At 40.0% G+C, this 23,050-nt stretch overlaps 1 protein-coding gene across 3 annotated transcripts in view; it reads right to left on the bottom strand.

Annotated features, from left to right (window-relative positions):
* ZNF451 (zinc finger protein 451) overlaps positions 1-23,050 on the bottom strand; it is a 95,327-nt gene that overhangs the window by 48,407 nt on the left and 23,870 nt on the right. For all 3 annotated transcript variants that reach the window (XM_055571807.1, XM_055571809.1, XM_055571808.1), the window contains 4 exons: positions 16,664-16,783; positions 12,215-12,326; positions 7,989-8,139; positions 5,344-5,470 (listed from right to left, as the gene is read on the bottom strand). In XM_055571807.1, the coding sequence (XP_055427782.1) occupies positions 5,344-5,470; positions 7,989-8,139; positions 12,215-12,326; positions 16,664-16,783 (510 nt within the window). The remainder of the gene's footprint in view (positions 1-5,343; positions 5,471-7,988; positions 8,140-12,214; positions 12,327-16,663; positions 16,784-23,050) is intronic.

Raw genomic sequence — 23,050 nt, 5'->3', positions numbered from 1 at the left:
GACAACCCCGTGCACACTAGCTCATTTTGAGTCCTTGTGACGGACACTCCAAAGAATAAGCAATAAAAAGTCTTTATTAAATACATATGGCAGGCCCTAAGTGCTTTATAACATATTATGCTTTCTCTCAACAATTCTGGATGAAAGTGTAATGATTTCACTTTAGAGATAAAGAACTAAGCTCACAGGTGTGCCGTAACTTGGTGAGAACACACAGTTAATAAACCTGACATGGAATCCAGGCTTCTCTGACACCAAAGACTTTGCTCTGTTTCATCATACTGCCTCCGGGAAGGCTGAACATTACAAACTTACTTCCCAGAGAGATGGCAAAAGGGAGGGCAAAAGAGCATGGAATGAACAATTCCTAGAAAGAACGGAAAACTAATGAAATTCGGGAAAACACAAATGAGAGCGAGTATTCATTAATTTTAAAGGTTAAAATGCCTATTCAGATTTATTGAAGGAAAAGGATAAAAATACTTACAGCATGGAATTAAAAAAACAACATGCCCTGAAGGAGTTCTAGTTCTGAAAAGGGCAGAATACTAACGACTCAGTGCAAACGATTCAAAACTGTGTGATGAAGTTGCACCTTTTCCCCTTCTCTCCCCCAACCTGGATCAGGACACTCAGCAGACCTATCATTTCTTTCTTCATGGTGTCTTTTGGGTCCACTTTAAGTTCTTTATTCTAAATACCCTTATCTAAGTAAACTCGTCTCTCATCTCAAACCTACATTACTGCCAAACTCACCTAAACTGGTCTCCTTGTCCATATCTTTGAATCCACCCTCAACACGGGTGCCATTCCAATACCACTCAGTCTCGGGTGTCCACTCCCCTCCCCCAAAAAGGAGGACTTTAGTTCTAGAATTAAAGCACTTTAACTCCAAAGACATAAGCATTCTTCTCATCAGGTCACATCCTACAGTCGTGCCAGGACCTGCCCAATATCAAGTTTAAATCCTGTAGCTGTGCAGTCCAGTTACTACTTGAGTTGGGATCCCCAGGACCACCCCCAGGGCTGGGGGTCTGGCTGGGACTTACAGAACTTGGGGGACAGCTATATTCATGGCTATGGATAGCTATACTCTAATTTATTGGAGCAAAAGGAAACCAAGGGGAAAGGCACACTGGGCAAAGCCCAGAGGAACTAGGTTTAAGATTCCAAAGATCCTCTCCATTGAGACAAACAGAACACACTTGACAATCAATACCACCTTAAAGACTCAGTGCCCACCGTACGTGATTCAAGTCGAGCTAGGGCAAAAACCACCACAATATTCTAAAGATGATCCACAAACTGCAGAACAATTATGCCAAAGAAATTCTCGCACTGTTAAGAAAGTGCTAGGACCCACAACAGATTTTCCAGCCTGGGGATCTGGCAAAGGGACTAACAACCCACAGGGAATTTGACTTTGGAGGCCAGTGGGATTTGATTACACAACTTACACTGGACTAGGGAAACAGACTCTTGGAGGGCACAAACAAAACCTTGTGCACACCAGGACCCAGGAGAAAGGAGCACTAACCCAACAGGAGACTGACCCAGACTTGCCTGTGAGTGTCCAGGAGTCTCCGGCGGAGGCGTGGGTCCGTGGTGGCCTACTGCAGGGTCAGTGGCACTGAATGCAACAGAGCATGCACCAGACAAGGCAGAACCAGAGATCTAATTGCCAATATCCGCTGGATTATCGAAAAAGCAAGACTTCCAAAAAAACATCTATTTCTGCTTTATTGACAATGCCAAAGCCTTTGACTGTGTGGATCACAATAAACTAGAAAATTCTTCAGGAAATGGGAATACCAGACCACCTGACCTGCCTCTTGAAAAATCTGTATGCAGGTCAGGAAGCACAATTAGAACTGGACATGGAACAGACTGGTTCCAAATAGGAAAAGGAGTACGTCAAGGCTGTATATTGTCACCCTGCTTATTTAACGTATATGCAGAGTACATCATGAGAAACGCTGGGTTAAAGGAAGCACAAGCTGGAATCAAGATTGCCGGGAGAAATATCAATAAGCTCAGATATGCAGATGACACCACCCTTATGGTAGAAAATGAAGAAGAGCTAAAGAGCCTTTTGATGAAAGTGAAAGAGGAGAGTGAAAAAGTTGGCTTAAGGCCCAGCATTCAGAAAACTAATATCATGGCATCCGGTCCTATCACTTGATGGCAAATAGATGGGGAAACAATGGGAAGAGTGACAGACTCTTTTTTTTGGGCTCCAAAATCACTGCAGATGGTGACTGCAGCCATGAAATTAAAAGATGCTTGCTCCTTGGAAGAAAAGTTATGACCAACCTAGACAGCATATTAAGAAGCAGAGACATTACTTCGCCAACAAAGGTCTGTCTAGTCAAAGCTATGGTTTTTTCCAGTAGTCATATATGGATGTGAGAGTTGAACTATAAAGAAAGCTGAGCACCAAAGAATTGATGCTTTTGAACTGTGGTGTTGGAGAAGACTCTTGAGAGTCCCTTGGATTGCAAGGAGATCCAACCAGTCCATCCTAAAGGAAATCAGTTCAGAATATTCATTGAAAGGACTGATACTGAAGCTGAACTTCCAATACTTTGGCCACCTGATGCGAAGAACTGACTCACTGGAAAAGATTCTGATGCTGGGAAAGATTGAAGGCAGGAAGAGAAGGGGACAACAGAGGATGAGATGGTTGGGTGGCATCACCAACTCAATGGACATGAGTTTGAGCAAGCTCTGGAAGTTGGTGATGGACAGGAAAGCCTGGCGTGCTGCAGTCCATGGGGTTGCAAAGAGTAGGACACGACCAAGTGACTGAACTGACTGAGGGCAAAAACCACCACAATATTGTAAGGAAATTATCCTCTAATTAAAATTAATTAGTTAATTTTTAAAAAGAGTTCAAATTTTTAAATAAGAGTTCAAAACTAAAAAAAAAAAAAAAAAAAAAAGACTCAGTGCCTAGGGGGTTAGGTCATACCTGCCTAGTACAGACCAAAATGCTATAACCCCACACGGAAAGCAGGTGTTCAGCATAAACCACACCACCTGCACCTACAGTTCAGGCACAAAAGGCCAGTCATCAGAGACTCACGGGGAAACTGCCAATCTCAAGTTCCCAGACAGCAGCTCGGTACCAACCTTACAAGCAAGTCCGTCTAAGGATGGAAGTCTCAGGCCTGCTGTGTACCCTGCTCTCTGCACCACCCCTATTCCCTACTTGCTACTCTCTGCAGGCTCCTTTCCACACCTTGTCCTTTCCATCTATCCAAATCCAAGCCTGGAAGACCACTTCTCCTCCGCAGGGCTCTGCCAACTTTTCCAGCTTCTCCTCTCCCCTTCCTCTGAACCTGTTTCCTCTGACGATTACCATTATGGCTTATTCATTCTAGAGCACATAGATTCCCCTCATACTACAGCCACTCGTCAGGGTTCAACAAGAAACAGGCTCCCCAAAACTAATGATGGAGTAGACAGCAAACTTACTGCCAAGAGGCACGTCTATTCTGGGAACACAGAACTCAATCAGAGACAGCTGAGAGAACAAGTCTCCACTTTGTGTGAACCTACACAGAATCCAGGGTATTACCGACATGACTTTTCAAGGTCACAGACTAGTAAATTCTGAAAATATGGTTTAAAGAAAAACCTTACTAGTCTTTGGACGTTAGCATTTTACTATTTCAAAACCTAATATTTACTCAGCAAATACCTGAAGTATGAATCTTCTCATAGGTTTTTAGCTACAAGGGTATTTAAGGTGTTACTGTTTATAATGACAGAAAAATGTAAACTAATACATCTAATAGGAAATAAAAAGAGAGGCTTCTCAGCTGGCTCAGTGGGAAAGAATCCACAATGCCAATGCAGGAGACACAGGTTTGATCCCTGATCCAAGAAGATCCCCCATGCCGCAGAGCACCTCACCCAGTGGCCAGCTATGACGACAGAGCCTGTGCTCTAAAACCCGGGGACCACAATCACTCAGCCCACGCGCTGCAATTTCTGAAGCCCCTGTACCCGAGGGCCCGTGCTCTGCAGCATGAGAAGCCACCGCAGTGAGAGGCCTGCACACTGCAGCAACATGCAGCCCCCGCTTGCAGGAGCTACAGAAAACTCACGCAGCAACGAAGACCGGCACAGCCAACCACAAGTAAATAAATATCGTCATACAGAAAACCCACACAGCAGCGAAGACCGGCACAGCCAACCACAAGTAAATAAGTAAATACCTTATAGTCATACAGAATGCCATTCACTTATTTTAAATGTACATACTGATTCAACATTTAAACATTTATGCTTATAACACACTGCTTTTTTTTTTCACCCTCCCTCCACACTGCTTTTTTAAACTATGAAATAACTTAGATACCTTCTTATATAAAAATATTTACATATGGAGAAATAGCAGAAATATATATATATATATGTTAATAATGCTTATCTCTATAGTGACATTAGAGTGATTTCCCAGTGGTTGCCATGGGGGAAAGGGGGTGGAGATGGGATGGATTGGGAGTTTAAGGTTAGTAAATGCAAACTATAATATTTAGAATAGATAAACAAGGTCCTACTGTATAGCACAGGAAACTATATTCAATATCCTGTGATAAACAATAATGGAAAAGAATATGCAAAGAAATGTCTATACATGTATAACTAAATCCTCTGCTGCACAATAGACATTAGCACAATATTGTAAATCAACTATACTTTAATAAATTTTTTTTAAAGGGGTTTCTTATTTTCTTTCTGTTAGTATTTTAAAACTTTTCCAGAGTGAAAATATCACACAATTAACATTTTGTAACATTAATAAGTGAGATACCTGCTAATAATATCAAGTCTGGTAAACACTTATTACAGGGCTCTTTATTACACTGAATTTGCTAATAGTATGAATCAATCTCATGTCCCTTGAGATTTCACACAGTGTGAGTCACGTAACACAACCTTTTAAATACCAGATCTCCTAATACCAGCATTGATAAAGGATCATCACTGACTACATGGCTCTGACGTGTCAACCAGCACTGAACAGCAGTGTCTTTAAGAATACCATTCTGATTATCATGTGATTAACTCAAAGAACATCTTGAACAAAGTAAGTCAATTTCATGGAGCAATTCAATAAAAAGAGTTTCAGTGATAATCTTTAGGACTGTTAGCTTTCAGCTCTCAGGGTTAACTTCCCACAATAACGTTCCAAATCATTTTATTTATCATAGACAATCACAATTTTGATCCTTATGTGCATCACTGTGGACTGCAAGCTTAAGAACAGCAAGAAAACACCCCATGGATCTCTAGGAAAAGAATACCTATCCTTAACTTAGGACATGTTCTTACCTTAGCAAAAAGGTGATCCCTATACTGTTGCTGAGTAACAAAATTTTTATAACATACTACACAAGCAAAGGAGTTGATGAAAGGTCCATGCAGTGTAATTGTTGGATCACATGGAGAGTGGTCGAACCTACTTGGCAAAACAGAGGTAACATTAGAAAATCTGACATATTCTAGAGGCAGCACTAAGTTGCTTCATTTGTTAAGTTAGACACACACATTCAAGCGTTTGCACTTTTTCTACTGAAGTATTAAATAACGTTCTTTATATTCAAGAAATATCAAGTGGCTCTCATATGCCACGCAATCTCTTGAAACAGTGACCAACAGCTTAAAATTTCAAAAAACTACTCAAGATACAATAAAATGGATTTAAGCATGTTTCGCCAAATTGGTAAACTTCCAGTCTGAAAACTGTACAGCCATTATCTGTTTCTTCTTGCAAGGAACAAAATAAAACTCACAAATAATTATAAATGAATCACTAGAATAATAATGTCCTGTCAAGCTTTCCAGTGCACACCTATTTCCTAAAAATGGCTTTTAATCCTTTTAGTGTCATTTTAATCATTTAACAAATTTGTGTCATTGAAAACTATCTCAAAGACTTTTTAAAAATTAAAACCACTTAAAATACAGTTATCTGTAGAATACTGAACCCCTCTCCAGAAGGCTCTCACAGCAGGGTCAGGCATAAGCAGGGTGAGACATCTGGAGAAGGTCAAGAGCCCCAAACTCAACTCCCCTCTTCAAACTATAAGAAGGGGAGACTAAGAAGATAAGGTGCCGGGAGCCGGCATATTGCATATTGAGTGCGTATTGCATATTGAGTGCAGCACTTTCCACAGCATCATCTTTCAGGATCTGGAATAGCTCAACTGGAATTCTATCACTGCCAGGAGCCAGTGTGAGGAACTCTGCCCGTGACAAAGGTCATGAGGAAGGAGGCTTGGCATACGCAAAGGCGGGATCAAGCCTCAGGAGTCTCCCTGGAAATTCTCGAGCATCTACCCCCAAAACCACAGTCTGCCTACTTTCTGCTTTGTGCTTTCACCTACACCTCTGACTTTACGGGGGGCTGTCCCCCACTACCTCTCTCTGAAAAAAGAATTAGCTTACAGCTCCAGTTAATAATTCCTGGGTGTGACAGTGTTTAACCTACAAACTCCTCTGAAATCCTCTAGCCTGCCTGAATAGGTTTTTCCGGCCACATGTGATTATTCAGAGCCTCCCAACTGTGAGAGGCAGGAGATGTTCTAAACTGTCTAAACACAGATTCCTTTGAGTAGTTAAAAGACTGATTAGAAATTGTATTGGTGAAGGGTTTTTCACTTATTGGGCCAATGTTTGCTGCTAAGTCTCCATACTCCTTACCTACTGTGTCCTTGGCAGTGTATTGATTGATATAATGGGTGTATAGAAATGTAAGTAGTAGCCTCAATGTTTGTAACGTTGGACCCTTGAGTTAATTCTTTTCTTGATTGAGCCCACCTCACCTTTGCCCTATAGGAATGCAGCTTTGTCCAATGCTTTTTTGGAGGCTGGTGCCTGACTTTGGAATAATCACCTTTAGAGAAAGATAAGTTTCTTAAAATGTTAACAGGCCTCCTGGCCAGAAGATGATGTAAATCACCTGAACTTTTGCATGATAAGTTTGAAAGCCTGGCTTCGATTAGGACCAGGAACTGCTGTCCTTGCATGACTCCACCCCTTCCCCCATTATCCTCTATGCACAACTTTAGATATAAAAACTACTTTGGAAAATAAAGTGCGGGCCTTGTTCACCGAAACTTGGTCTCCCCATGTCGCTCTCTCTCTCAAATTCTGGCTGAGTCTCCATCTGGAGCGCAGAACCCGCCATGCTTGCTAATTATGCCTGGGCTTCTAAGATCCGACCGGGGAGGCCTCAGTGTCTCCTCTCCTTCGGGAGAACGGAAGGACACCTGCGGCCTACGTAAGTGGTGCAAACTTCTTGTCTTGAAGTTTTATTGGTCTCCCGCGTAAACCAAGCTACTCAGCCTCTTTTCTCCACTGACTTTTCCTACTGAGCTATCCTCATTCTATTACTCTTTACATCTCTAATTAATATCTAATTGAAGCTATTGTATCCTGATCCTCGCCGATGCCGTCCCCGCTTCAAATACCCTGGATCAGCCGGGGCTGGACCCCGGCAATAAGGACTATTTAACTCCTTTAATATTGCCTTCTCTTGATATTTACTTTCTCAAGCTCTACTATTCAAAATTCAGTAAATTATGGATCTCATAAATAGAACATTTATTATTAATTTTGCCACACTTGGTTTGCCTTTAGCATTTACTTTGCAATGACATATTATCTTTCTTTGGGCTAGCCCACATATCTGTAAATGCTTTGTCTCTCTTAAAATTTGCTAACGGACTAGATTTCTCTAAAACTGATCCAAATGTACATCAATGCAAAAAGTCTGGTCAGAATTTTATGAAACATATTAGGACTGAATATCACTAGAATAATCTGACTTCAAGCCTCCTAGGAAGCCTAAGAAATGTAAATTAGAAAAAATCATACCGTAAGAGTTTGGAACATAAAGCTACAATCACAATGGCAGAGGTGCCTCACGCTCTCAGTTCACCTTCAGCACCCACTGTTCTGAACATCACACTTACCTTTTCAAATGTCCTAAGAGAAGGTGCCCATTATCAAATTCCTTGTTACAGTGCATTATGGGACATGAAATTGGTTTCCCAGATGCTCGAATTTGGCTTCCTCTTCGGAATGAACCTTTTGTTCCAGAATTAATCGTGCCTGTTTTGAGTCCTGTATCATCAGAATATAAATTCTTAAGTTCCTATTTCAGGTAACTGTCCTTTGGACTGGTAATCAAAATTATGAAAAAACAATAAAAAAAACACTGGGCAGCATCAAATGGGTGATCCTACTTGTAATTAAGTGCTTACAAACTTTCTTATAAAAGATATAACAACCTACAAATAAATAGCTATTTGGGACAAAGAAAGCCATTAAGATCTCCAAGTAATATTATCTTGAGGAAAAGAACTGTTCCCTTAAGTTCAATAGTCAAGAAATGTCAAAGATGGAATATATTAGAAAACCAGTTGCTCTACAACCCCTGTACCTGCCTCCCTTCTGTTCATTTATATAAGTTGGCAAAGATTTTTTCCTTCTAATTCTTATTTTCTCTTTTAAGTATCTTACACACATTGTAAGGTTCAGTTGTACAGGCTGTAACTGAGACAGGGAGGGAATGGGGAGGACAAGGAGAATGCCTTCACCAGTCCTTTTATCTGGTGAAGATTATCCCTTTCTGTCATAATCTTGGTCTTACAGTCACACAACTTTCCAGCCTCAGCCAAATTCTGTTTCCAGGCAAACTCCCAATGCATGTTGTACAGTGAAAAATTTAGAGTTAAGTTCTATAAACAAAGAATTTAAAAAGTTCTAGGAGGATTCTGATATATAGTTTGACTATTATTATTTCTTATAACTTGTTTCACTCAAATACTTTGAATATTTCATATAACAAAAAATTGTATATTTATCTTTATGGCAATTTCTACCAAGTCCCTAAGCATTTAACTGGAATAAAATGTTACACCTTTAACATCATCTAGTTAGATCCCCAAATGGTTATCTATGTTGAAGGTTTCAATGCTCTTCTGTTTATGGAAGAAATGCCTCTATTAAATGCTGTCAAAACGCTTATAAATGTGTTCTATCAATAAAAAAAGACTAACAGCATTAATCACATTCAAAGAGGCATTAATAACAATACACATTTTTTTGCTTTAATTTTTTAATGCAGTCAGAATTAAGAGTAATTTTTACTGTCCATCCACATTCCAGGTGTTGCCTATTAAGACCTTTATTTAGCCATAGAGGTTCTGGATAAAAATTAAAGTGGAGAAAGCAATCAATTAGAATAAAATAAGCTTTATCCAAGAAAAGGCAAAATACAGAAAGATTTAAACAGTATAGCGTGTTGTTTTTACATTACTAAGTATTCAAATGTGCGGAAACTGGTCTAACTATAAATGTCTATAAAAAAGTTGGATTTCCAAAGCTTGAGTAATTATAGATATTGTCCTTACACTGCTAAGTCGCTTCAGTCGTGTCCGACTCTGTGCAACCTCATAGACAGCAGCCCACCAGGCTCCCCCGTCCCTGGGATTCTCCAGGCAAGAACACTGGAGTGGCTTGCCATTTCCTTCTCCAATGCAGGAAAGTGAAAAGTGAAAGTGAAGTCGCTCAGTCGTGACTGACTCCTAGCGACCCCATGGACTGCAGCCTACCAGGCTCCTCCGTCCATGGGATTTTCCAGGTAGGAGTACTGGAGTGGGGTGCCATCGCCTTCTCCAGTCCTTACACTACTTCTAATCAAAGAACTGAATTATAATGGCTGGATACTTTGGAATAGACTGAATGGAGTCCCTTAATGCTATTGAGAAGTAGAATCTTACTTTTTATAATTGACAGCAAAAAGACATCTCTGTTTTCCCCAGTTCTCCACTCCTCAAAGGAATGGTACCGCAGCAAGTACAGCCCAGTGCTAAAGCCGCTATGCCAGCAAGAGCCCCCTGACTCTTCAGTGCTACAGTGTGGCAGGGACCAAGCAAGAAGATAAAACAACCACATAAAAAGAATGTAACTAAAGACCTTAACTCACAGCATAAGCTTATCAGCGGCCAATGAACCAGGTGTAACCTGAAGTGATCTACAGTACCACATCTTGACAAGAATTATAAAGACAACTGAGTCATTTGTTCCCACTTGATCCGCTCAGAAAAATATATACTCAGATGTTCGTGAATTCAATTTATAGTGAATTACAATATTCTGAAATTCCAGTACTTTGGCCACCTCATGCGAAGAGTTGACTCATTGGAAAAGACTGATGCTGGGAGGGATTGGGGGCAGGAGGAGAAGGGGACGACAGAGAAAGAGATGGCTGGATGGCATCACTGACTCGATGGACATAAGTTTGAGTGAATTCTGGGAGTTGGTGATGGACAGGGAGGCCTGGCGTGCTGCGATTCATGGGGTCACAAAGAATCGGACACGACTGAGAGACTGAACTGAACTGAACTGAAAATATTCTGACAACCTGAAAGCCAGAGATTAGGCCTGAAGGGATATATTACTGACCCAACAATCATCCTAGACAAGACTTCAAAGTGTTAGATTCATATGAGAGAAACAATTTTACAAGAAATCTTGTGAGTCTTGTAGTTCTAGACCATTTTTGTATCAAAATCTTCCCAAATCTACAGATGCCCTCTAGAGGTGAGGCCCAGGCATGTATTTAAGACTCCCAGGTGATTCTGATATAGCTAAAGAGAGCAATTTTCAAGTAAACTTTTCTAAAGTAGGTCTGGAATACCAAACAATTCTTTTGTTTAGTTGAATGACAGTCAAATTTGGAACATGGTTCTAGGCTTCCTTTCTGTGTTCATATGCAAATAGTCATTGCCCACTCTGGTATAATATTCAACCAACACTTATTGGACATCTCTGTGCAGAGCCGCCTTCTTAGGCACTGACACTAAAAAAGATTAATTAGGCTTCGCCTCTGTCCCCATAACATATAAATCTAGTAAAAGACACAGATATGTAAACATATCAATCCAACACAACAGGGTAAAAACTATAGGCAAAAAATGAATAAAACACTGTGGCCATCAAAGATAGTTGGGCAATGAAACTTAGGCAGACTAAAAAACCTAGCACCCTCTAGTACTGAATGTAGTACTTACTTGCCTGTGGCTAACCCCACGGGCAAGTAAGAAAAAAGGAAAAGGCATTTAAGAGGGAGGATAGGGCAAGGGGGTAGTTTGCCAGGCACAATCATACTGGGAGATAAGAAGGAAATGCAGTGTCAGGGAGTAGCCAAGTGTCAAAATACCTACAAATTACTGGAATTATTTTAAAAGTGGCAATTTGATTCTGTTCAAAGAAAAGCCCTCTGAAAACTATAGAACAAGATATCCAGGTTCAAAGTTGAGCACTGCATACATAGATTATTTCTAAGACTTTTTGCAACTAAACTTTTGGCTGGATTAAATCCACAGCTAAGGTTTCTGTGAGTAACCCAAGCCTCTAAGGGCTCAGTGGGTCTTGTACAAGACAGGCTAGAAAAGCTGCCTTGATGGGACTATCCTGAAAGTGTTAGTTGCTCAGTCGTGTCCAACTCTTTGCAACCCCATGGACTGAAGCCTGCCAGGCTCCACTGTCCATGGGATTCTCCAGGCAAGAATACTGGAGCGAGTTGCCATTCCCTTCTCCAAGGGATCTTCCCAACCCAGGGATCGAATCCAAGTCTCCCACATTGCAGGCAGATTCTTTACTGTCTGAGCCACCAGGGAAGCCCCAAGGGACTGTCCTACTGACTCAAAAATTTTACCAAATTATCTGGTGGAAGGAAAATGCTCCACAGTGATTCCTCCAGGAATCTCACGTCTGTAGAGTTAGTAATGAAGAAGCTACCCACTGCTTTAGATGAGCCTCCTGTGTCGACACTTCCAACAAAATATCTACATAGGTTGCATGGACAAATAAGTAAATGCTAATCTTTTCCATCTCAGCTTAAATTCCATTTCTTTATAGAATCCTGACCTCAAATAACCCGTTACACACCTTCACATAGCCTCACATAGTACTATTTCATGTAGGACACACATGAATGAATGAGCAATATCTAATCTGCTCAAGGATTTCTTTTATTCAAAATACATTTTTGCCAAAATAGGAAGACAACTGGTAGGTAAAGCAGACCTCCAGTTAAGTAAATTTTAATACTTTATATACTTAATAGCAACTGAATAAACAGACAAAATGCCTTAGGGCTTCAGGGAAGCCTCTGATCTCTAAAGAATACCTGGCATTTTTAACCACTGGTCCACACACAGTCTTGCTGCTTCTGTATCAGAATGTCCTCGAATAAATTCCAATTCTTGTAACCCATGAGCATGCTGAAAATCAATTTTTTCCTAAAGATATTAAGAAAAAAAATCAATTAAACTGTGATTACTAATCTTGTTTCCTTAAGAAAATGATTTTGTCACAACAGTGATCAGAAAATACTGATTATCCTTTATCCCTGTAACTCCAAGTCTAGAACTCTATCCTAAGGAGCTAAATCAAACCAAAGTTTCCTGCTCTAAATAAGATGTTGATCCCAATGTCATCTATATTTGCACACAGTTTGCAACAACTTAATCTCCAACAATAGGGTACTGTTTAAATCACGGTGTGTACATTTCATGAAAGTCATTAGAAACACTAACCAAACTTTTCTGTGAATTAGGAGTATACTTTTGATATCAAGTATGTTACCAAATTGTATTAAATGAATAGGGTCAAATATAAGCAAAGATTATTTCAAGCTATATGTAACTCTGCCTGCTGAGAGGGAAAAAGGCAGAAGATAAATATGATAAATGTCAATGGTTATCTCTGGAATGGAAATATGAATGATTATTTTCATCCTTACATTTTAAAACATTTTTTTTCAAATTTTCCAAATGTAGTCTGAAGTATATAGAAGCCTATTAAATATTTGTTCAATGAACAGTGTAAGAGCAGACCCTCATTAGTACTTAATATGTACCAGTACAAAACATCTACTCCACCTAGATCAAAGGTTGGCAGATTTTTTCCATAAAGGGCCACAGGATAAATATTTAAGGCTCTGCAGCCCATATAGTCTCTTTTGCAACTACTCAACTCTGCTGCTGCAGCACAAAAGCAGCCATAGATAATATGTAAACAAATGGACATGGCTATGTTCCAATAAAACTTTATTTACAAAAACAGGCAGTGGGCCAGCGCCAACTACTAAACTAGATGCTTTAGACTTTTACAGTCTCTAAATCTTTCTGGTTATGTTACTGATAAATCTATTTGCATACTCTAATCATGCTGTATCTATAGGTTGGTACAAAAGTAATTGTGGTTTCAGACCATGAATTTTAAATCATTATAACTAGGCTCAACATATCTTTATTAATCAAAATAGGAACCATTACAATCAACACATTTTTGCCAACAAGAAATGTTTATTCCTGTAGCATAAAAATCCATGCTTTGGGATTCAATGAACTCTTGGGAAACATTTTCTGCCTCTTGCTGTTGTGGAAGTGTTTTCGCTGCAAAAAGTTGTTGAGATGCTTGAAGAAAGTGGTAGTTGGTTGGTGAGACATCAGGTTAATATGGTGGATGAGGCAAAACTTTGTAGCCCAATTAGTTCAACTTTTGAAGTGTTGGCTGTGCAATGTATAGTCCAATGCTGTCATGGAGAAGAACTGGGCCCCACTGGTCACCACTGTTGACCAACACTGGTGCCAGGCACTGCAGTTTTCCGTGCATCTAATCGATTTGCTAAGCATACTTCTCAGATGGAAGGTTTCACAGGGATTCAGAAAGCTGTAGTGGATCAGACTGGCAGCAGACTACTAAATAGTGATCATGACCTTTTTTTGGTGCAAGTTGGACTTTGAGAAGTGCTTTGGAGCTGCTTCTCAGCCCAACCACTGAGCTGGTCGTCATTGTTTGTCATAAAAATCCACTTTTCATTGCATGTCATAATCCAATCCAGAAGTGATTCATTGTTATTGCATAGAATTAGAGAAGACAGTTCAAAACAACAATATTTTTTATTTGGTCAGCTCACGAGGCACCCACTTTATTGAGCTTTTTCACCTCTCCAATTTGCTTCAAATGCTGAATGACCATAAAATTGTCCATGTTGAGCTCTTCCGCAACTTGTGTAGTTGTAAGAGGACCAGCTTCAATAAAGGCTCTCCGTTGGTCACTGTCAACTTCCGCTGGCTGGCCACTACACTCCTCATCTTCAAGGTTCTGGTCTTCTTTGCAAAACTTCTTGAATCAGCACTGCACTACACGTTCCTTAGCAGTTCCTGGGCCAAATGTGTTGTCGATGTTGCGAGTTGTCTCTGCTGCTTAATGAACCATTTTGAACTCGAGTAAGAAAATCGCTTAAATTTGCTTTTAGTCTAGTATCATTTTCCATAGTCTAAATACATATAAAATAAACAGTAAGATATCAGAAAAAAAAATACAGCAGGAAATGTGCATTAAAATGATGCATAACATAACCACATTTATTTAAGAATGTATTTCAATATCAAATGGCAAAGTTCAACAATGCAAAACTGCAATTACTTTTGCACCAACCTAATAACAATTAATACTTATTAACCACTTACCATGTGCCAGGCACTATTCTAAAAGCATCTTAGATCTAATTCTCTCAATAACTCTGTAAGACGGGTACCAGTATGGTTCCCATTTTATAATGGGAAAACTGAGGCATATGAAGTTCAAATACATTGCACAGGGACAAATAACAATACCAGGATTTAAACTCTCATTCTCTAATCTGATTCTAGAACTCATGCACTTAACCAGTATACCATACTGTATCTCAAAAAGGTTTTTATATCCTTAAAAAGAAATAACAAAGCCACAAACACTAGATTTGCAAGAAACAGACCAGGATACTGAATGACCCTGTTAGCAATGTAACAGGACCTTCTATCAGCATAGGTAAGAGGGGGACAGGGAGATTCAAGATTGTAATCAGAAAAAAAATCAGCTACATAACACTGTTCTAAGTATAGCCATAGAGTACTAATTCTCCAAAGATGCTAATATGCATTATATAGCTATTCCTACATATGTTAGGGGCACATCCCCTCTTGCGAGTCATTTTAACTCCTGGAATATCAACAAGCAAAGCTGGTAACTGGTCAACTAGTCAAGCACAACACATTATCTCTAAAAGTGATTTATTCAGTGAAGATTTTAATAGATTTTATTTTTTTTAAAACATTTCCGTCAAAAGAGATGGACAAACCACTTTAACAGTGAGACACCAAAAATCAAAAGGCCTAGACGAGCTGGAAGACGTTTTCTACTATATTCTGTAGTCACAGTTAACACCTACTACAATTCTTCAAGAATTAGTTTTATTATCTTTTTTTCTAGGTAGTTTATTTTGGTTTTTGTTTTCTGTCATCTATCGATAGTTTTTTTAAAAATAAGCTATATATAAGGAAAACCAAATTTTCAAAAAACCATGAATGGATAGCAAGCAAGGAGCTACAGAACCTGTGTGAGTCACTTTCTCTTTAAGAAAGAAATCTAGAAAAATGCATTCTTTAAAATTGGGTAAACAAGAAATTCAAAGTTTTAAAAAACTTTCTCCAACAAGCTAAAGTCTTTAATACAATGAATGACGTTTGTATAGGTAAAAGTTGAAACTACCCTTGAGAAAAACCCTTGCTGTCATAGCAACTACTCTGAACTCATCACAAAAGCAGTGAGCATCACTGAGGAAATGGGCAGAAAAAGAGGACAGCTTGATAACCACTCCTCTCTCAGAGACTTTCCCCATACACACACACTTGATGTAATTTGCGGAAAGCTTCCTAAAAATGAATAGTGTCTCTGCCAGGAAAGAAATAATCTTTTTTTAAAAAAATATCACTAATGTATTAAGCATTTTAAACATACAATTAGAATATTATGCTCTAGTTTAATTGGTATTACATTATAAAGTATTAATAAAAGTCCCCAAAGGTACTTCTAAATTTAAAGATTAAGGTATTTTACATTAGATTAAGCAGATACTAAAACAAAGGCGACAGAAATATATAAATTCCTTTATAATAACCAACGGAACAAGGAAGCAAAAACATACATGGTAAAATTATTCTGTGATTTGTATTTCCATTTTTAAACTCCCAAGAGGAAGTTTTTTTACCCAACTGGCCAACATTTTACTCCTAATAGACATTTGGCAGTATTGGGAGAGTTTTCTAAGGTAATTTCATTTGGTAACCTTCTGTAAAGCAAGTCAAAGTTTGAAATGGTTTATATCATGCAAGATTCTAAAGCAGGCTTCATCTTCTACTGCCCTAATTCAATAACAGAAGGAAGAGGTTGAAGTGAAAGTGGTCTGGCTCTACTGCACAGAAAATAACCTTTCAACAGCTTGAAGCCCTGATAAACTGTGATAAAGTAACTAGAAACTTATATAATTCCATGAGTTTAAATTCCCAAAATAAAGTTCACTCAAGTCTACTTTTTCTTTTTGTTGGTCTGTATACATACATGATCAAAATCCAACAAACAAAAACAGATATAAAATGCCATCACGAACTACTACTAAATCAGTGAGCTATACAGATTTCATGCTGAACTTATATCCAATTATGTATCTTTTGATTATGTAAGTGTCTATTTAACTTTCTTACAAACAATTCTATAATCTGGTAAAACACCAATGAAAGCAGCCACATACCCTGAAGGCCCTGTTCTTTTCTTCTTTCTGCTGTTTCTCCACTTCAACATGGCGGGCTAGGCGTGCCAGAGTCAAGGCGACTTTATCCTTCTGATGGTCAATATGGTCTTTATGCTTATCCTATAATTGAAAACAATTTTCATTACTTTTAGCTAACAAAATGAGCTTTGGGATTACATATATCCATTTACCAAAGAGTTACTATACTAAAGAACCATTTACAGAACTTCCCTGGCAGTCCAATGGTTAAGACTCTATGCCTCCACTGTAGGGGGCATGGGTTTGATTCCCAGTCAGGAAGCTAAGATTCCGCATGCCATGTAGTACAGCCAAAAAAATAAAAAGAACCACTTACTTTTTTAAATTTTATTTTATATTGGGGCACAGTTGATTTACAATGTTGTATTAGTTTCAGGTATACAACAAAGTGATTCATTTACAAATATACATATATCCATTCTTTGCAGATTCTTTTTCCATATAGGTTGTTACAGAATACTGAGTTCCCTGTGTTACACAGCAGGTCCTTGTTGATTAAGGAACTATTTACTTTAATATTATCAAATTTCTAAGAACTTGTCTTGTTTATGTTTAAATTGTGGTAGTCTGTAGGACAGCTAATCACCCACCAGCAGCTTTGATTTTCACAAAGTTACATAACCTATCAATCATCCTTATATCCTTCTCTTTTTAGGTTTACTCATTTATTTTTTGGCTGCGGTGGGTCTTTCTGCTGCACATGGGCTTTCTCTAGCTGCGGCAAGCAGAGGCCACTCTTACCGAGGACAGGCTCTAAGGCGCGGGGGCTTCAGCAGCGGCAGCACACAGCCTCCACAGTTGCAGCTCGGGGGCTCTAGAGCGCGGGCCGCAGCAGGTGTGGCCCGTGGGCTTAGCTGCTCTGTGCCATGTGGGAATCTTCTCAGAATGGTGTCCCCTGCATTCCAAGGTGGATTCTTAACCACTGGACTACTAGAGAAGTCCCATCTTTATTTCCTTTATAACCATCTGGATACTGAAGAGTTTGGCTCTGCTTTGCTCTGAGCCTGTAAGGTAATCTTGAGCCATTAGTCCACCCACTAAAAGGTGTGACAGTGCAAACACTCTTGGCTCTGAATTTTCAGCAATTCCTGGACAGTATGTATATAAGAGAAATTATTGATTAAAAAGAAATGATCTAATTTCTGTTTTCTGGCCCAACATACAAGGAAGAATCTTAGAAGTCGCCACTCAATTATAACAAGTAAAAAGCTTGAATGAACTGTGAAGTCAACTGAGTGGAGCAGAAACCCATGCATGGAAACCTCAGTGGGACCAGTGCTGGTGTGGGGACCTGGCCTTGGAACTGACCAGGCGCTGGGAGCTCCATGTGGACAAGTTTTAACCAGACTTAAATGCCAGAGGAACTCAGTCATGCGAGGGCCTCACCCTCTCGTGAGGCTCTTCAGAAGCTTTACCAGGTCTTCAGTGACGGCTGAAGAAAAATCCCATCGTGTTTCCAGTGCGGGGAGAAAAAAGTGAGTATTTTGAAGCATGTCAAGAGCATTAAGTTCTTATTGATGTGTGCCCTTCAGAGAAACTACTTCATGAGAAACTACAACCTGAGAGACAGGAAACAGCCATCCTCCCAGGAGAGTGGAAGGCCTGGGAAGCCCTGACATGGTTCCAGTCCAGGGATGCAAGCTCTCCGTGGCTGAGACCAGTCGCACAGAGCACGACCCTTCTGCTTACTGCAGCTCCTTTACCTAGGACAGCATGTCCACTTTCCACATGAAAACTACAAGCATACCAAAGGGCAGAAACACAGTGTGAAGAGCAAGCAAAGAATGTCAGAGCTGGTACGGATGTTGGAATTATCAGACCAGGAATCTAAAACTACCAAGATTACTATGCTTAGAGCCCTAATGGAAAGAGCAGGCAACATGCAAGAACAGATGTGTAATGTAAGAGAGATGGAAATCCTAAAAGAGAACCAAAAAGAAATCACACATCAAAACACCACAACACAAGTGAACAGTGCCTTTGATGGCTCACCACAGACTGCACACCACAAAAGGCAAAAATCTCTGAGCCTGAGAGTAAGTCAACAGAAACTTCCAAAACTGGAAGACAGGAAAAAAGACTGAAAAAAAAAAAAAAAAAAAAAAATATATATATATATATAAGAACTGTTGGGCTTCCCTGGTGGCTCAGATGGTAAAGAATTCACCTGCAATGCAGGAGACGTGGGTTCAATCCCTGGGTTGGGAAGATGGCCTGGAGAAAGGCATGGCAACCCACTCCAGTATTCTTGCCTGCAGAATCCCCACAGACAGAGGAGCCTGGCAGACTACTGTCCAAGGGGTCACAAATAGTCATGACTGAGTGACACAGTCCATGGGGTCGCAAAGAGTCGGACACAATTGAGCAACTAAGCACAGCACACACACGAGAACTGTTACGAAAGATACAGCAAATGCATAATGGGAATGCCAGGAGAAAGAAAAAGGAACAGAGGAAACATCTGAAGCAATAACAACAATTTCGCCAAATTAATAGCAGACACCAAATCAGAAATCAAGGAAGAAATAAAACCTTTCTTTGCAGATGACATGCTTTTCCTAAGAAAATAACATGCAAATAAACCAAACAGAGTTAGGGGTGAAGTAACTTACTATGAACAAAGCTAGTGGAGGTGATGGAATTCCAGTTGAGCTATTCCAAATCCTGAAAGATGATGCTGTGAAAGTGCTGCACTCAATATGCCAGCAAATTTGGAAAACTCAGCAGTGGCCACAGGACTGGAAAAGGTCAGTTTTCATTCCAATCCCACAGAAAGGCAATGCCAAAGAATGCTCAAACTACTGCACAATTGCACTCATCTCACACTCTAGTAAGGTAATGCTCAAAATTCTCCAAGCTAGGCTTCAGCAATACGTGAACCATGAACTTCCAGATGTTCAAGCTGGTTTTCGAAAAGGCAGAGGAACCAGAGATCAAATTGCCAGCATCCGCTGGATCATGGAAAAGGCAAGAGAGTTCCAGAAAAACATCTATTTCTACTTTATTGACTATGCCAAAGCCTTTCACTGTGTGGATCACAACACACTGTGGAAAATTCTGAAAGAGATGGGAATACCAGACCACCTGACCTGCCTCTTGAGAAACCTATATGCAGGTCAGGAAGCAACAGTTAGACCTGGACATGGAACAATAGACTGGTTCCAAATAGGAAAAGGAGTACGTCAAGGCTGCATATTGTCACCCTGCTTATTTAACGTATATGCAGAGTACATATGAGAAACGCTGGGCTGGAGGAAGCACAAGCTGGAATTAAGATTGTCAAGAGAAATATCAATAACCTCAGATATGCAGATGACACCACCCTTATGACAGAAAGTGAAGAGGAACTGAAAAGCCTTTTGATGAAAGTGAAAGAGGAGAGTGAAAAAGTTGGCTTAAAGCTCAACGTTCAGAAAATGAAGATCATGGCATCTAGTCCTATCACTTCACGGGTAATAGATGGGGAAACAGTGGAAAGAGTGACAGACTTTATTTTTTGGGGCTCCAAAATCACTGCAGATGGTGACTGCAGCCATGAAATTAAAAGACGCTTACTCCTTGGAAGGAAAGTTATGACCAACCTAGATAGCATATTCAAAAGCAACAAAGGTCCGTTTAGTCAAGTCTATGGTTTTTCCAGTGGTCATGTATGGATGTGAGAGTTGGACTGTGAAGAAAGCTGAGCACCGAAGAATTGATGCTTTTGAACTGTGGTGTTGGAGAAGACTCTTGAGAGTCCCTTGGACTGCAAGGAGATCCAACCAGTCCATTCTAAAGGAGATCAGCCCTGGGTGTTCTTTGGAAGGAATGAGGCTAAAGCTGAAACTCCAGTACTTTGGCCATCTCATGCAAAGAGTTGACTCATTAGAAAAGACTCTGATGCTGGGAGGGATTGGGGGCAGGAGAAGGGGATGACAGAGGATGAGATGGCTGGATGGCATCACGGACTCGATGGACGTGAGTTTGAGTGAACTCTGGGAGTTGGTGATGGACAGGGAGGCCTGGCGTGCTGCAATTCATGGGTTGCAAAGAGTCGGACATGACTGAGTGACTAAACTGAACTGAACTGACTGAACCTGTGTAATGAGACATTTACAGCAGTTTTATTCATAACCTTAGAAGCAACCAAGCACCTTCAATAGGTAAATGGATAACTGTATATATCCCGATGATGGAGTATTATTCACTGCTAAAAAGAAATACTCATTGGAAGGACTGATGCTGAAGCTCCAATACTTTGGCCACCTGATGCAAAGAGCTGACTCATTAGAAAAGACACTGATCCTGGGAAAGACTGAAGGCCAGAGGAGAAGGGGACGACAGAGGACAATGGCCTCAGCATCACTGGTTGGATCACATCACTGACTCAATGGACATGAGTCTGAACAAGCTCCAGGAGATGGTGAAGGACAGGGAAGCCTGGCATGCTACAGTCCATGGGGTTACAAACAGTCGAACATAACTGAGTGACTGAACAACAAAAAAGAAATGAGCTACCAAATCTTTAAAAGACATGGAAGAATACCTAAATACGTATTCCTACATGAAAGTAGCCAATCTGGAAACACTACATACTGTATGGTTCCAACTATATGGCATCCTGGAAAAGGCAAATCTATAGTGACAATTAAAAAAAAAAAATCAGTGGTTGCCAGGGGGAACGGGAGAGGGAGGGGTGAATTGGTAGAGTACAGAGGATTTTTAGGGTAGAAAATCTATTCAGTAGGACACTTTACAGGTAGGTATCTTACTACATTTGTTCAAACTCATAGAACGTATAACTCCAAGAGTGAACCCTAATGTAAACTATGGACTTTGGGTGATACTGTGTCAACAACAGGCTCACTGATTATTTCAGATGTACCACTATGTTGGGGGAAGTTGATAGTGAGGGAAGCTATACATTGTGGGCAGAGGTATATGGGAAGTCTCTTCCTCTTTTTTTGCTGTGAATCTAAAATAAAAGTTTTCTTAAAAAATAAACTCTATTAAAAATGTTTTCTACCAGAAAGATTGGTTTAGTAAGATATTAATTACACACGTACAAACCAAAGTTTATGTAAAGTGGGAAAGAGTTGCATCAAGTAAACCAAGCAGCGGGTGTGATTCTGCAGGCACACAGGAGTTCCACTGAAGTGAACACATATAACAAGACTGACTGGGGTTTCTGTGAAGGCTGCATTTCTGCAGTAAAGAGTGTTCACAGCATCACTCTGGGTGGGAGTCGTCCCAACGGCCATACCACTGCACCAGATAGTAGGTGGCATCCCACCAACTCCAAAATGTCCTTTTACAAGTCAGAGGACAATGCAGGGGGTGTGGGCTGGATCTCTGTTTGGAGAGCTAAGATCCCACAGGCCTCATGGCCAAAAACCCAAAACATAAACAACAGAAGCAATACTGTAACAAATTCAACAAAGACTATAAAAATGGTCCATATTTAAAAAAATCTTTCAAAAAAGAAAGCAAGCAGAAAAGCAGATCTGGGAGATAATCTGTTGGGAGTAGATGAAAAGAAATGCTAGCTAGAGAAAGGAAGAACTTCAACTTTGAAATCTTTGCATTTAAAAATGACAAAATGGAAGTACTTTAAACAAGAATGTTTTCTCTTAAAGGGTAAAGAAACAAACCATGTGCAGCAGGGTGATATTCATTGGATACTTTTCTACCACAAACTTGGGTTTGGGGATCAAGGTTGTTGGTTAAAGCCAGGCATGAGTGGGTCATCTATGAACACCCACTCTCTCCGGAAAGCCAAGTCCCAGGAATTTCCATGGTTAGTGATCCAAGACGAGGGCTGGCCTCAGATCTCACTTAATCCCACAACAGAGGGAACGCAGATATTAAAATGCATGCTAGGGAATTCACCGATTAGGTCAGAGAAGGCCTTATTTGGGACAGAAGTTTAACAGGTAATCCAAAGGTTCAATAGGTTCAGAAATAAATTTTAAATGATCAGAACTCAGGGAGGTAAAACTTATTGCAGGCCACCTTGTTGGTGACCTAACTGCAGAACCAAAGCTTCAGTATCATCAGGCACATGGGCAGAAATTGAACTAGTTTTAGGCTAGATGAAAATGTCTTAAACGTTTCCTGTAGGACTAAGATGAATAGGGACTAATATACTCTTCAGTTTGGGAATTCCCACCATTCCATTAGTGCCACAATGCTTGCAATTTAAGGTGAACTCACAAAATTCCAGGACTCTTCCTAGGCTAGATTTGGCAGTCTCTGCAAAATCCTATAGTCTAAAGAAGATTTTTCTAAGAAAGGTCAGGCTTTCAGATATGTAACTTCTCAAACTAGAAATGGAACTGGCTCTGGTAAGAACAATGTGCTTCATGTTTC

The sequence above is a fragment of the Bubalus kerabau genome, chromosome 3 (assembly GCF_029407905.1).
Source record: "Bubalus kerabau isolate K-KA32 ecotype Philippines breed swamp buffalo chromosome 3, PCC_UOA_SB_1v2, whole genome shotgun sequence".
Classification (NCBI taxonomy): domain Eukaryota; kingdom Metazoa; phylum Chordata; class Mammalia; order Artiodactyla; family Bovidae; genus Bubalus; species Bubalus kerabau.
The sequence above is the reverse complement of the archived record's forward strand: the minus strand, read 5'-3'. Positions and strand labels throughout refer to the sequence as shown.